We start from the raw sequence: 16,922 nt of genomic DNA, 5'->3' as shown, positions 1-16,922 counted from the left end.
ACCCTGAGTCAATGCTTTCTGTGTAACGGATCCTGCAGTAAGTGGTGGTCTGTGAAGGGGAGTTGGAGGAAATAAGGCAATAAAGGAAAGCTGGGACTGACTCTAAAGAACCTTCAGTGTTTATGAACTAAGGAATTTGTATTTTATATGAGAGTCATTAATTTGATCATGGACCTGAGTTTTAGGAAGGTGACTTTTGGAAATTATTTGGAGGGCGACTTGGAGAGATGGTTAAGAGAAAAGGAGGAACAACTTGGAGATAAGGACCTGAATTAAGGATCTTAAGTGGAGGAGGATACAAGAGATATTGGGAAGTGGAATCAACAGGATTTGTCAACTTATTGACTATGCAAGAAGAAAAGATGAAGTAAAAGGGAGCTCTGAAGTTGTAAACTTGGGTGACTTGGAATTTCTGTTATTCTAAAACAGAAGTGGAGAAGAAGACAAAGTTAGAGGCAATTGGGTGATGCAGTGGTTGAATGCTGCACTTACAGGTCATGAAGTCCTGAGTTCAAATCTCACTTCAAATATTTAATGTGTGACTCTGGCAAGTCACTTACCCTCTGTCCAGCTCCGTTTCTTCACCTGTAAAATGGAGATAATAATAGCACCCACCTCTTGGGATTATGTGAGGATCAAGTAAGATGATATTTGTAAATCACTTTGCAAAATTTGAAATTCTACATAAATGTTATCAATTAAGCTTTGTCTATCTGAGAAGACTCTGAAGGTGCTTAAGTATTTGTTGAAATGGTTGCTTTCTTCAACAATTAAATCTGATTAAAAAAGCAAAGGTGAGATTTTATTTAATTATTCAAGGACTACAACCACTTTCTGGGTTCAAGAATCCAGAGTCTAATTAATTGTGAATCTTTCCTTTTATAAAGTCAATCAAAGACCTAGGTAGTGTTCATTCTTTCCATGTCTTTTCCTTTGCATGACTGCAAGTACTTGGCTATTTAGTTTTCACTGAGAAGTTAAATATACTGCAATGCATCACATCATTAAGGAACACAAGCTATTTTCATATCTAGAAAACAATGACTTTTAAGAGACAGAAATCTATATCTTAATATTAATGCAAATTGATAAACAATAATATGCTAATATGTTTAGATTTATGTTATGTAGATGACCAAATTTCACTTTCAATTTGTGCACTTGAGACAGAAAGGTTAAGCAAACTTGTAGCAAGTTAGGGACCTATATAACTTGATTAGATTTCACCTTGTACAGGCACAAGTGTTTTAATTTTACCTCCTTTTCTGGTGGTTCTAAACTTCATATTTGGTGTTTCATTAAAAAATGACAATAAAGTAACTTCTACATGTCTAACTTAAATATTAAAAACTGCAGTTTATTTTAATAATTAAATAGTATAAGACCAAATAGTTAAAAGTTGTAAAATTCTTATAACAATAATACTTCTCAGGGAACAAATTTAATTTTATTTTCAACTGCTGTTTTAGAAACTCAGTACTAAAAACTTATAGCCTCTTTCAATGAATGATGAAAACAATTGCCCTAAACTCCTGTTTCTCTTCCCCCTTCCCCACAGTAAATGCTCCTGAAAACTGAATACCAAACTTAGTAGATTTCAAAATCTCATGTAATCATAACAGAATCTTCTTCCCTTTACAATGTATTTCACACCAACACAAAAGGATAGATGTTTATATATGAATAATCTGAGCCATATTTCATATGTACTACACATAATATACTCTCTATCTGGAATGTCTTGAATTTTGATTGAATTTTGGTTTAACTCTTATTCTTATTTTGCTTGCACTGGAGTCATCAAAAAGTCCTACTATGCTGCCTCAGCATGTCATGGAGATGACTCTTGATTCTCAAAGTCTTCACATAACCTCTGGAAGGCTTCAAATACTTCAAACCATAATGAAAAGGCTTCAAATATATGATTCCTTAAAATAGATTATATTTCACCTTTTCAAGGATAAATCCATTTAAGTACAGAAAGGCTCAGTCATCCATAAACTCACCACTTAAGAGATGAATTCTTTGGTCATGATAACCCATAAAACAAAGAGTAATTCATTATGGCCCTTACTCTTATGTCTCATCTACTTCTTATTCCAAAAGTGGCTTTAGAATCATCTATAAATAATATCTTAGTTATTGGGAATTCAAAGATACCTATCTAATGGTCAACAAATATATATATATATATATATAAAAACCCAAAGAACATGTTTTCAACGATCTTGACATTTTACTATAAAGTTAAACTGAAAGATAGTAGGAATTTGAAGATAAACAGAAAGATGACTCATAGCTTTCCTCTTTGGAGAGGAAAATAAAGGAGATGGTAGACTTGGTTTCATCCTGCATCCAAGGTAAGAAAAAATACCATTTCATGAAATGTTTGATCTTCTTGTAATAATGTTCACATCTTTGCAAAATGGCTGAGATGAAAATAATTATGGTTTATGTAATTTGTTGCAAAGAATAGAGAGGCACCAAATTTTTGAAGAAATTGTTTTGATTCTTCAAAGAAAATAGACTACACATATACACCCTTTGATGCTCAGTAGCTTCGATGAAAATAAGTATAGTTGGAGGGTAATAAGTATGTTGAAAAATATGGTTCAAGAGTAAGAAATTAAAAAATTAAATCAAGGTCTATGGACTATCCAGGAACCTCAAGCCAAAATGCTATATATACTTTGAGAAAAACATTTAAAAGTCCTTTTCATATTAAGAAGTGAATAATTTGGGGGCAGCTGGGTAGCTCAGTGGATTCAGAGCCAGGCCTAGAGATGGGAGGTCCTAGTTTCAAATCTAGCCTCAGACACTTCCTAGCTGTGTGACCCTGGGCAAGTCACTTGAACCCCATTGCCTAGCCCTTACTGCTCCTTCTGCCTTGGAATCAATATGTTAGGTTAGGGACTGTTTTTGCTTTTCTTGGTATTCTCAGAGCTTTGCAAAATTTTTTGAACACAGTAAGTATTTGGTTAATATTTGTTGACTGACAAAGTGAGACTTTAAAATACAATGACAGGAAATGATGTGGGAGTCATTCCTGAATCAGCTCTTAATATACTTTAGATCGCTGGATTGATAGAGCAAAGACAAAATTTAATACAAAGCAACAAAAAAAAGTTTTAAAGTATCTGCAACATAAGTATTTAAAAAGTTGACAGAAGAAAAATATGAACTGAATGTAATAAAGGACATCAACACTATGTCAATTTCATATATTAGATCAACTAAAGTAAATCTACTGTGATAATGAGATAAAAAGAACCTAATGTTTTCCTTAATTAGCAAACATTTGACCCTAGTTGGCAATTAGGAAGATGACCTACAAAGGTAACATGAGCTTTAAAATAAATTCACGTGTAAATTCTAATATAGATTGTAGAAAATTATGAGCAGCACCACTTCCCACAATGAGAAGCAGTGAAAGGAACAGGTCAAGGAGTTGTCCATCTCACCAGTCACCCTGAGAGCACCAAAGTATATAACTGGAAGGCAGATCATAAAGTGACAAAAATAGAAGTGATCTGCAAAGTTTTTTACAATAAACCCTTTTCACTATCAAGGCTGGCAGAGTCACAAGCTATGAATTTTAATATTATTTATTTTCATTTAACATAAGGCATGACTCCAAATATGCTTATATAGAAATGATGTTGAAGAAAACTACTAGAGAAAAATGGGTGAACGAAACCAAGTATACTGAGTGGAGGTTTGTGCAGGAAGCAATACCATTTTGAGGGCATTGAGGGGTTCCGAAAAGGTAAGATATAAAATGAATTTTTAAAAAGTCTCAGACCTTATTCCAAAAGTGTCCAAATAAGCATTAATAACTTAATGATCTATGAGCCTACATTCCAATCTATATAAATTATTTTACAAGAATAATCTATACATGCTCTGAGGGCATCCTTGATGAGGATATTAGAAGATAACAGGCAAGCTTTTATAAGTAATATTTCAGTTGATCATGTCTTAACTCTTACTGTGTAAATGGAATTAGCTCGAGCCCATTCATAGTCAAAAAATCTACCCATCCTAGGCATAGAAATGATGTCACCCTCACCCTCCTTAGTGGGGAGGGGAGACAAGCTACCCACACGTGACAATAAGTAGCAAATCAAGAACAAGGGACTGCCCTTTGGGCAGTCCAAATCAGTGAAGAAGCTGCCATTTGTCCATTTGAATTAGAGGTGGGCCCACAGGAAGTGATGAAGGACACTATCTCTTCAAGTATGTTGGTAACTACATGTTGAGGCAGTTCCCACTTTGAATTTGGTGCTGAAGGAGCTCCTGAGACCACAGACAGCTTCTACTCTGTACTGTCACGTGGGTAAGTTAGGCTGACTTCCTTGGCTTACCTAGGCCGCTTCCAAACTCTGCCTATCTGGCTGCTGGGCCTCGTGGCTTGCAGCTTCATTTATTTAGCCTTTTAACCTTCTCTCTCGTCCAGGACTGACCAGGCCTGGACTAGCCTCTCCCTTTCTCTTTATTCCTATACTTTTACCTTCCTGATTGTAAACTCATCTCTTGGGTCTGATTTAGTTATGGAATCAATCTGAACTGTTGATTCCTGGCAGCCATGTTTTATATATATATCTATAAAATACCCTAAATTTCCCTCTTACATTACTCAACACCATAAAAGATGTGGAGGAAATATAACTAACCAGAAAGGTTATCTTTTTTTGCTATAAAATGAATACTTCCCTAAATTACCTTCTGTAAGGGGTCTTTCATTCATATGTGAAAATTCAAACAATTTCTTCAAAGATATTAGCAGAGAGAACCTCATTTAATGACTTCTGATTATTACTATCAATTGAAGCACAAAACAGAAATACATTTGACAAAGTTATTTTCCAGTTTTGGAGCAGATCTAATGCAAAATCTAAATTTAAGAAGGAATTCCTGTATATGGTGACATTATGATGCTTGCATCTAGCCCTGGAGAATTTTGCCAAGCCTTCTAGATAAGATATATAAATAACAGAAAACAGTTTGGATTATCATCATAGAAAATATATGCAAATAGATACCGAGTTGTACCCTAAATTGGACCAGAAGAGGATGAAGGGTAAATTACTTTAGAGAAGTTGCAAAGTTCTGTTAATGACCCCATGTTTCTCCATGAAACAAAGGCCCATCTGTTTAATAACAATATTCTGGTAATATTTTAAATTTTCTTCAATATTTAAGGAATTTAACTTCCAGATTATTCCACCACTGTAGATGCATGTGTGAACAAGCTTGAATAACCAAAAATTACAGAGGAAAAGTATTATAAAGAATGTCATCAAAGATAGGCAAGTGAAAACAAAGATGGGTTGTTTATGCAGTGTAAACCAATGGATAGCTTGATTGCTTCATTGCTATTCCCTATGATATTGAGGAAATTCAAATGAAATCCTTAGTATGTGAGTAGCTTTAGTGCAAATCTCTGAGGGGACAAAGATAAGAGTATCTACCTGAAAAGGTTTATTGTGAGGATCAAATTAGACAATGTATGTAACATGCTTGTAAAATTTATAGTGATTTATATGTATATATTTGAATATACATACACACATATATATGTATATAAAATTCACATATATATGAACTATCACCATCATCATCATTATTATTAGAGTTACATAAGATGAGCAGGCAAGCATGGGCTATGATATGAATAATTGTAGAATTGATATCAGAGAATCATAGAATTTGAGTGTAAGAAAGGATTTCAGCAGCTTTGAAATTAGTGAATATACAAAAGCGATCCTCATTATAACATATCTAACAAGTTGTTGCCTAGTGGTCTTCTGCATGGAGACCTTAAATCATGGGAACCCTCAAACTCTCAGGGCAGCCCATTCTATTTTTGGACAGCTTTAATTATTAGGAAGGCTTTTTTAGACATCAAATATAATTTTTCTTTTCCATATCCACCCATTGCTCCCAATTCTGCCTTTCCATCTTAATTCCTCTTTCATATGGAAATCCTTAAAAAAAGCACAAGTACTGTGTTCCTCCTCAGTATTCTGTTCTCTGGGATGAATATAATTTCCTTCATCTGAAGCCAATGGGCAGAGACCCAAGGCTCATTATCATTTTTGTTTCCCTCTTTTGGACATCTTCATCTTACTGATGGCATTCTTAAACTTTGGTGCCTACAACTGAACACAACAGGCTAGATGATGTCTGAGTAGAATAAAGTACAGAAGCATTTACTGTCTCCTTTTTCCTGGAAGCTATTCCTCTTAATATAGCTCAAGATCCATTAGTTTTCTTGACTGTCATATTGCATGGCCGATTAATTGTAGGCTTGTGGCCCTCAATCCCATGTCCTGCACTTGTGAAGTTTATTTTTAGAACCCAGGTGTCTTTTATCCTTATTGAATTTCATCCTAAGTTCAGTCCAATGTTCTAGTATATTAAAATAATTTTGGATTCAGACTGTCATCTAGACTATTACTTATACTTTCTACTTTTTGTCAGCTGAAAATTTGATGAACAAGTCATCGGTAACTTTATCCAAATAATTAATAAAATGTTCATTGGTTAATACAGGGTAAAGCATTGCTTATAGGTACCCTTTATTAGAATCCAACTGTCATAATCATATTTTAACCACTACTGAATACCCTGAGAGTACCTGTTCAATTAGTTTGGAATCCATCTAATTCTCTTTTTCATTAGTACACATATTTGCCAAAAGAACAGCATGAATTATTTCATTAAATGCTTTTCTAAGATCTAGGTAAAACAATTATAGCATTCCCTTTATTTATCAGTTTAGCATTCTTGTCAAAAAATGGAAATTGGTTAGTTTGGCATGGTGTCTTCTTAAGACTATGTCAGCTCTTTGTAATCAACATTCCCTTTTTTAGATGTTCAGTAAGTATGTTGTTAACAATCTGTTCAAAATTTGCTTCTTCATAATTGAATTCAAACTTACTGGTCTATATAGTATACAGATATTTTCTTTTTTTTTTGAAAACTGGAATAATATTTGTCTTTTTCCCATCCTGTAGTACAGTACCTCTCTTGTTTTCTATTGTTTAGCAATCATATTTGTCAGGTTTTTTGAGTAGTAAAAAGTTTCTCTTTGCACCTATACATAGAGGCTTCTGGAGATGAGCCATTTCCCAAAGATACTTATAGTACACAGTTTATGCTGGGTTCATAATTGATCAGCCTTTCTTTATTGCACTGGAGGTGGGGCATAATATTCCTAATATGTTAGCCTTTTGTTGACCTCAGGGGTTCAAGACAGGGAGAAATCTTTTGGTGAGTCTTACCCAAAATCTGTAGTTAAATAATATAAAACATAAGGGTTAGATGTAATTATTCTTTTATATTGAAATTAGTGCCCTTTTTCCCTTTGCTTCCACATTATCATTTTTCAATTTGTTCACACACACAGATACAGATATATTAATATGTGTATATCTTAGCTCCTATATTAGATTATTAGCTTCTTAGGGTCAAGGGCCATGTTCTATGTGTATACTTAATAGACTTTTTTTTAAACCCATAACTTATGTGTTTTGGTTCTTAGGTGGAAGAGTGGTAAGGGTAGGCAATGGGGGTCAAGTGACTTGCCCAGGGTCACACAGCTGGGAAGTGTCTGAGGCCGTATTTGAACCCAGGACCTCCTGTCTCTAGGCCTGGCTCTCAATCCACTGAGCCACCCAGCTGCCCCCCTTAATAGACTTTTAAAGTCAGGCAGGTGTTACAGATTAAGGTCCTTGTCTATTTCTTTAAAATTATATATGAAGCACTGAAGAAATACAAGAGACTATACAACTTATAGAACTTTTGTTAGATATTTATCAATTCACGTGTAATTTAAAGAAGAACAGAAATATGAGATGCCTTTTGGTTATAAGGCTGAAGGTTTGTCTTTTTAAGATTAATTATTTCAGGTTCCTTTACCAATCCAGAAAATAGTAGTCAATATACTATGCACACAAGTGGTCAGGCCATCACTAGAGAACTTTGTTGATTTGGGTTTTTTCATAGAAGATATGAAGACATTGGTAGAGAACTCATGAAAAATTATTTTTAAAAAGAATTAATAATAAAAATAGGGGATAAAAAAAGTGGACAGAAAGTTGAGATTTTCATAATCTGGTGAAAAAGTGAAGGCATTTTTCCAGATTGTCTAATATCATCTTTGTCACATTTTAACTATTCCATTTATCTTTATAATGTAGTTTGAATACTATTCAGCCACTTACTAACCTATATGTCATTCTCTCTCTTCTCAAGGAATATGGTACTTACTTCATAGTTTTCTTCTTCATTCTCTAGCTTTTTTGTCTAGTGAAGTCCATGGATCCTTCCCTGACTAATATTTTATGTGCATAAAATAAAATGCACATTATTATAAAGCAGGTTAGAAGGTTGATGGAAATAAAGACCTATTTTTTTCTCTATGGAAGTTTACGGATAGCCTAAAATCTGTCTATGGCTATCTGTCGGGGTTTGGAAAATAGGTATCCATGGGTTCAGGTTAAAAATAAGAAACTCTGATTAAAAACTTGAGTACTTCAAATATATATCAATGCATCACTCATATAAGCAATTTATCAACTTTCTTTATTGTTATGACCTCTACCTTTACTTGACTGTATTTATATAGCAGGTAGTCAAGGTGTTTGTCTTTGTCTTCAGAATTTCATTCTCAAGAGTTTCCTATTTCCCTTGGGCAGACTTTCCTAACAGAATTTTAGTTCATAGGGCTTTTCTTGAAACTTTTCCCTCTGACTCCTTACCTTTGGTACTTAGCACAGTATTAGGAACAAAGTAAATTTAATAAAGGTTTTCTATAGAAAGAATCAGATCAAGAAGAGAATATTTGTTTAGGATGTAACAAACATGATAGCAGATTAGAATTTTTCTCGAGGCCTCATTAATTCTCAAACACTTCCAATTGCTCAAAACAGCACCAGAACTATAGTAGTTATGGCTGAATGCACATAACGGGAAAGCTTCAGAAGGACAGAAACCCAAAAAGTTAACAGCTTTATGAATTTAATATTGGAGAATTCTAATCCTTAAGTGCTTATTTAGCACTCTTGTATCTTATTCAAGGAATCCCTTCAAGTGGCAGATACAGTTGCCTCAATCTAGTCTTTGCCCATCCTTACTTCATTGCATTAAGTAAATAGGCACTGATTCTGCTCCATCATGGCAGGTGTGGTGCTATCAGAGGGGAGGAACTCAGGCTTCTTTCTACCTGGCATGGACCCTAGGATTAGGGATTTACAAAGCTACAGAGCCTTTGTCCAGAATACTTATACTGTCCTCTCTCTAAAAAGTTGAAGAAGCTGATTTACTATAGTTAGAGAAGGAAAGAACATGATCCAAGGAGTCAGTATGAGAGACTATTGGAGATCTGAAGGAAATGGTAAGGAAAGATAAATGGGGCCAGTTTTATACCACCAGAAGACTTGGGGCAGTAACTGTTGCTAGTGAAATATAAATTCTCTGATGTGGAGGTAGGCAAAGGCAGCTTTATAGTGCAGATTTATTGGCATATTCCAAAGGAGGGATGAGGGAGAAGAGAGAATTAGAAAGTGAAAAACAAGGGAATATAAGGGAGGAAAGAGGATAAATTCATCTAAGATTTCAAGAGAAAGAAAATTCGATTAAAAAGCAAGTGTAGGGGGCAGCTGGGTAGCTCAGTGGATTGAGAACCAGGCCTAGAGACGGGAGGTCCTAGCTTCAAATCTGGCCCCAGACACTTCCCAGCTGTGTGACCCTGGGCAAGTCACTTGACCCTCACTGCCTACCCTTATCATTCTTCTGCCTTGGAACCAATACACAGTATTGACTCCAAGACAGAAAGAAAGGATTTAAAAAAAAAAGCAAGTGTACAGGAAAATAAATAAGTAGAAAGGATCCTAAAATTAGAAGGATGAGTATTAAAACCTCAAAAAATGATAAGATTTCCTAAATAATTATTATATGCCAAAGAAAAGGAAAGTCTAAAAGTGGGCAGAATATTTTACTTCAAAACAACAGAAACACAAGAAAGGCAAAGAATAGGATAACCCTTTGTTGACTCTACTATTGTTTTAAGGGAGAAATTATCACATCGAGCTAAGGATATATTAGATGCTCAGCTTTTGTCAGGGAGGGTTTCTAGTTCTATTGGTCAGGTTTGTGATCTCTTTCTTATTTCCTTTTTCTGTCTAAACAAAACAAAAACAAAATCAGGCATGCAAACAACTATGTTCAAATAAGAAAGGAATAATCTCATATTGGAGATGTTATCTGATAGTTAGAAGAGAGGTAAGGGCTGGACAAAGAAATATGAGAATTGTCTTTAGAGAGAAATGGAGTTGGTGAGACCTAAAGAAATAGTATAGAGGAAAAAGAAGGATAAAGACATAGCCCTAGGGTATGTGTGCATTTATTTAGTGGATAGGAATTAAAAGGAGATGGTCTAAAAGTATAGATTATATGTCAACAAGCCAAGGATTAAGAATATAATAAAATAATCAAGTGTAATTTACTTGAGACATGGGATACAACTTGTGAAAAGGTGAGGTAGGAAATGAAATGCCAGGTTTGAGAACAGTTTGAAAGCCAGTTTGGTGGAAAATCAAAATGACTGAAAATCTGAAATTCATTCAGATTAATAGGCTGGAGCCAAACTGTGAAGGACTTTAAATGTTGTCTAAGGTCTATTCCAATTCTGAAATTCCATGACTATGTTCTCAACAGAATCTCAGAATTATAAGTGAACTCAGTGGTCTATATCTGAACAGGAATTCTCTATTTCCTGAAGATATATAGTGAGTGTAAGAAATTAAATTTAGGGGTTTGACTAAATATGAGAATTCTAAAATAATATTGTGGTCACCTATTTAAAGATATTATAACTTAAGTCAAAAAGTACTTTAGTAGCTTTATTTACAAAGAGGTAGAAAGAGTGAAAATGGAAAAAGGTAGCTAGAGAGTCAGGATTTAACAAGCCTACTAGCCCTTCTTTAGTGACATGAGGCTCAGCCCCACCGGGGCTTCCCCACGTCCAGGGGTGTCTTCAGCTACTCACTCACCCAAGGTGAAGTCCTCCAATACCGAAGTCCAAAGGAGAAGATCCAGGAACAGTCCTCTAAGAAGCAGTCTATTGAAAGCTATCCAACAACTCCAGGAATCTGATAAGGGACGGCTTAGGTGAGAAGGAAGCAGGAGACAGGCTGTCAGCTCATGACTACTCCAAATTACCATGGAGTCTCAAGTTTGATATATACAGATTTCAAGACTCATTTCACACAAAGAACACCAAGAAGCTTTGTAGTTGCACAGAAATTACAAATTAATCAAATTGTCAAAGTACAAAGGACCCTCAGTGGCTTCAAGGTAAAGATAAGCCCGGAATAGAACAAGGTCCAAGGCTGAATTTTAGCCACCTAATTATCAGGAAGCTAATTCTGGGAATAAAGATATCCTTATAAATTGAATCTTATACTTTCTCGGGAGGAAAGCACCTGGTTGGATAGAGTCTTGTCTAACTTCATCTAATTTTGACCTTGACTGTCTAGGAACAGTTTCAGAGGCCAGGCTGTTTAATTTTCTGCTTTTCTGTCTTGGGGAGAAACTGTTAACCTCTTAACTACTGGCTTGCTCAGAACTTAAAGCTTTCCAATAAGACTATAATGTTTTCCAATAAGAAAAGGTGTGGATCATAAAAGGAATAAAAGAGAGGAGTTTCACATTTTTATCTTACATAGCCCATCCTGTCGGGCTCTGATTTGCAGAGTAGAAAGGTCAATGCACGGCCTTGCCAGACTGCATTGACCTTTTGATGGGGTTCAGATATAAAATATCTATTACAGACTCTATTTCTCTCAATGATTTCCAATTATAAAATGAGCCTCTGGGAGGGGTCAATTTGTTTTGGATTAACCAACCTGCTGGTATCACAGCTTTTCAGGACTTAGGTTACCAGGACCAAACACAAAGGCTGCCTCAATCCTCAGCCTGGATTGTTCATGTAGGGAATCCAGAAAACAAGCCCTATCTATGACCCTATTTCTCCTATTGGCCTTCCATATATTACCCTTTTCTTTTAAACTGAAGACTGTAAATTCCTTGACTGGTGGTTTATTATGCAGTACCTAGGTTTTTTATAACACTTTTATTAATAAAAGGAGCTATAGAAAGTGGTTACAGGTTTTTTGGCTATGCCATCCATACTATGACCTGATTTTCAGGTCACCGCCCTCAGTTGTAGAGACTTTGCAAACTATAGCTGGTTCTGATGGGATCCATAGATTATGCCAACAGACCATGTTTCTCTATTGCTCTCAAAAGCAGTCCAAGAGCCAAGGTCCCAAGTCGAAGCCAAAGTCCCAGTCCAAAGCCACCACCAAGAGGCAAGTCACCAGCGGAAGCTCCCTGGACAGGAAGTTCAAGACTTTTTACAGTCCTTTTTCTGCTTCACTTCCTGTCCCTCCCTCCACTTTACGGAGATCAGATGCAGTCTTTCAATTTGCTTAGCACTGCCCAGGGGGTGGTCAGTTGCCTCTGAAGTTGTCACCCACTTTTAGCAAGTGACTTGCGAAAGCTCTTACTTAGTTTTTTTTTTTTTTTTTTAAAGGCAATGGGGGTCAAGTGACTTGCCCAGGGTCACACAGCTGGGAAGTGTCTGAGGCCATATTTGAACCTAGGACCTCCCGTCTCTAGGTCTGGCTCTCAATCCACTGAGCTATCCAGCTGCCCCCTCTTACTTAGTTTTAAGTAGGGGTACTTATGTTTTCGATTGGTTAACTTAAAAATTACTGATTGATAAAGAAAGTTTGATTCACTCTTCACATGAGGATGAACTGAACTCTTCCTAAAGCATCTCATCTCACTTTTGGAGAGCTTTAATTATCGGGATGTAGCAGAAACTTTATTCCCCATGACCAATACCTGTTGTGGTCAAGCAAAAAATGTCTATGCCAGTGGACCTTTGGCCTAAAGCCAGAAAGACCCGAGTTCAAACATGCCCTCAGACACTTCCAAGTTGTTTGACCCTAGGCAAGTGCCTTAAATGTCTGCTTCAGTTTCCTCATGTATAAAATGGAGAAAATAATAGTACTCACCTCACAATGTTATAAGGATCAAATTAGCTGATTATAGAGCACTTAGCATGCACATTGTTTACACAGAGTAGGTAATATGTAAAAGTTTATTCCCTTTCCTTCCCTTATCCCCCTCCTCCAGATGACAGTGTAAAATGCCTGGAGAAACCTATAATTTCCCCACTGTCTTCTCCTCTTCAGGCTCCTTTAGATGATATCTTGTTTCTCTAGTCCCTTTATCTTCTTTGTTATTTTCCTCTAGTTTATCACCCCCCCACAATGATATTGTAAATACCATAGTGCTTTGGACTGTGCATAGCATAAGCACATTGCAAGTTCTTGCTGAATGACTATATTAGCTGTAGTAGTTAATGAAAATTCATTTTTACTTCTGATCTAAAACCACAGCACCTTAAAATGTGATTGTAGTCTTCTAAAGTTTAAAAGGAATAATATAAAGTGCTTTGAAAACCTTACTTTATAAATGTTAACTATTAATTAATGTTAGTCCTTTTAAGACTTGATCAAGTATGATCAGGTAGTTGTTTGATGGTCCTAAAAAGTATATAATAATGCAAAAAAGAAATTAGATCAATATTATAGTATCTTTCCTTAAGAGGTATTTAGATACTCATTATCAAAACCTATTAAACTGTAACTCTGACAATAATGAAAACATATAAAAACATACTAGGATGGATAAGACTTTGTAGAGATTATAATAATGCTTGCTAACTGTGACTTGTTTACATTTCAGAGGCTCTCTTTCTGACCTTAGGAGCTAATTTGCCATAATCACTAGACTTGGTAATAAGAAAACATCATGGGAAATTTTCCACCCAGCTTTAGATGAGCATGAAATTATTTTCATCTTCCATTAAGTGTCAAAAGCATTGGAAATGAACAGTTTACGTACCATTGTTTTCATCACATTTGCGATGGGTTTTTCTTACTCTTCAAGATGGTTGCCATTTCCTGACAAAAGAAAAGACCTTTTTACTTAATGTAAACAGAATAAACAAACAAAAAAAACCCCAAAATTTAAACATTTCATGTTATAAATCTATAGCAAAAAAAAAATAAAGGAAACAATTATAATTTTAAGTACTGTCTTTGGTTACTAAAAATTTATGAACAAATAATGTATTACAAATTACTAGTTATGAGGTTTTACATTTGTTTAAAAGGGAATAATTTGCCCCAATTAAATGGACTCAACTAAGGCTTTTTAGATTACTAAAACAAATTAAACTTTTTAAAATGAGAATTTAGGTGATCTTCAAGCCTTTCTAAAATGGATCATAAAAGTTTCTAAGTTGTATTCTTCCTGGTTTTATTAGTTATATTAAGATAAATTAAGTGAGATTAAAATCTTATTTGATTTATTTACCTTTGAAAATGAAGACCGTTTTAAGGGTTACACATCCTCGGCCTCTGACGAAAGCGACCTCAATTAGTCAAGTCAGAATGTCTTTAATAGCTTTGTGTTTATTACTTCCAGCACGGAGCGAGGTGTTCATTAAGGTACCAAAAGTCTCATAAAAATTCCAAAGTTGCACTAGTGAAAAAATGCTCAACAAGATGAAAACTAATCACATCTTTTTCAGAAAATTCAGTAGTTATTTTAAAACCAGTTTTAAACAAGATTTGGTTTTAATATGGCACTCAGGCAAGAGCAATACCATTTTGAGTCTTTAAACATCATTTAAACCTACTGTGAGTATATGACTGTACATTTAATTTTATACCATTTTTAAACGGTGTACAATGTTTAGTGTACCCTTTTATGACAATCATAGTTAAGAGTGTTTTTCCCTGTTTACTACTATTTATAAAGGCTTTTTTAATAAGAAAAAAATTGTTAGCTCACACACAAGGCTTTTCTTTCAAAAGTTTATTTAGTATCAAGCAAGAAGAGACTTTGCTTAACACTACAGAACATTTCAAGACTTGAGTTACAAAAGAATACCACATTATTTGCATTTGTAATTGGCTTCCCTTTTTACACATCTTTGCAAGAGAAAAAAACTAGCATATGGTTGAAAGATAGAACTAAATTCTGTGGACAACCTTTAAAAGGAAAGGTGAGGCTTATGTTAAAAGGATGGATTAACATGTTTAGTAAACCTAATTTTTGTTTAACACTAGTTAATCAAAGGTTATTTTTTTCCTTTTGATCTCCTATTTGTCATATACAGACTGGCAATAACAAAGTTCCTTGTTTTACATGTCTTTTTGCCCAGTTTGTTGTTTCAACAAAGTAGTTTAAGTTCAGTCCATCCATTCAGATTTTAAGCGCTTTGATTTATTAAAAAGGGATTGTTCATAGAAAAAAATTACTTTGAACAGTATACAGGACTGGTGGAGATTGGATATTTCACAACATCAGACAGTACAATCAGTATCTGGCATATGGCTGGTCTCTGTAGATTCCCTTTGTTGTCCTTGATGAAGGTGCCTTATGTCTTGAGTTAGTCCACTCTTCTTGTCCTAGAGAAGATAAGAATAATAATAATAATTAGATTATTGTTACTGATGCTAATACAGTTTCATTTTTGAGACTTATAAGTTAGCACTGAACCAATGGATTAATATCATTTTAAAATGTGTATTTTTCTTTGAAGACTAAATCTCTCCTTTAAAGCCCAACTCAAATGTCCCTCTTCAGTAATTTTCCTTTCTCCTCATGGACCTGACACAACATTTGGTTTGTATCTGTCTTGTATATTTAGCAGGCATTACCATTCTTCATCCTTGGGATGTACTTTCTTCTTAGTCATGCCTATATCCTTCAAGGTTCAGCTCAAGTGCCATCACCAACACAAGGACTCTCTTCTTCTTCTTCCACATTGTTAGCCTTCCCTATCCCTGCTGTGCCAGGACATATTTTTTGCATTTAGTTTATGTATACTTTATATTGAGATATGTATATGGATAGAGTGAAGGGCTGGGAGTCTGTAATGTCTGGATTTGAATCCTGTCTCAGATACTAGTTGTGTGATCCCTAAGCAAGTCACTGAACCCTTTCTCAGCTCAGTTTTCTCATGTGTAAACTGGGGATAACAGATTATTGTGGGTAGGAAATGAGTTAAAATATATGAAATTATTTTTGTAAACCTTAAAGCACTAGGAAATTGCTAACTATTATGTATGTGTATATATATGCATATTTGCACCTATTGCACCTATGTACATGCATGTGCACATATATTTTTTAATTGAGAAATGTAAGCTCCTTTGAAAGTGGGAAGTATTCAATTATTGTTGTTTTTGTATCTGGAATACCCATGCACTGAGCCTTGAATATGAGGTATTTAATAAGTGTTTATTGAATGAATGACCAAATGAAGGAATACATGATACTCATTTGTATACAATCTGAACCACTGTACTAAAATAAATTCCATAGAATCAGTAATTATATCAACCAGTCTTTCTCTCTTAGCACTGCACATAGTGCTAAATAAATGTTTGCTTAGACTGACCAAAAATGTTGTGGCAATTTATTAAAACAATCAAAACTTTAATGGAAATAGAATCATTAGAGCTAGAAGGGGCTTTACGAGGTCATCATGTTCTCATTAACAGATAAAGAAGGTAAGGCCCAGAAGAGAGGAACCTATTCATCTATGTACACTAAGTAGCTATGGCAAAGCTAGGGCTTATAATCAGCTCTCCTGATTGGGAGTCCAGTGATCTTTTCTATAACACTAAGCTGAGTCAAAGCTGCATTAACCAAAACTTTAAGTACATTTTTTCAAGTAACTAGTTCTACAACTCTACTCTTCCTGGCTGATACTAATGCAAAAGGAGTCTTAAATGTTAAGAATTAAACTTTTCCCAGTTTTTCAGCAC

General features: G+C 35.0%; 1 protein-coding gene across 1 annotated transcript in view; it reads right to left on the bottom strand.

Annotated features, from left to right (window-relative positions):
- Window positions 1–14,994: 14,994 nt before the first annotated feature.
- KHDRBS3 (KH RNA binding domain containing, signal transduction associated 3) overlaps window positions 14,995–16,922 on the bottom strand; it is a 213,556-nt gene continuing 211,628 nt past the window's right edge. Inside the window, exon 9 of the mRNA XM_044669251.1 lies at window positions 14,995–15,557. Coding sequence (XP_044525186.1) covers window positions 15,466–15,557 — 92 coding nt within the window. The 3' untranslated portion in view covers window positions 14,995–15,465. The remainder of the gene's footprint in view (window positions 15,558–16,922) is intronic.

The sequence above is a fragment of the Gracilinanus agilis genome, chromosome 1 (assembly GCF_016433145.1).
Source record: "Gracilinanus agilis isolate LMUSP501 chromosome 1, AgileGrace, whole genome shotgun sequence".
Lineage (NCBI taxonomy): Eukaryota > Metazoa > Chordata > Mammalia > Didelphimorphia > Didelphidae > Gracilinanus > Gracilinanus agilis.
The sequence above is the reverse complement of the archived record's forward strand: the minus strand, read 5'-3'. Positions and strand labels throughout refer to the sequence as shown.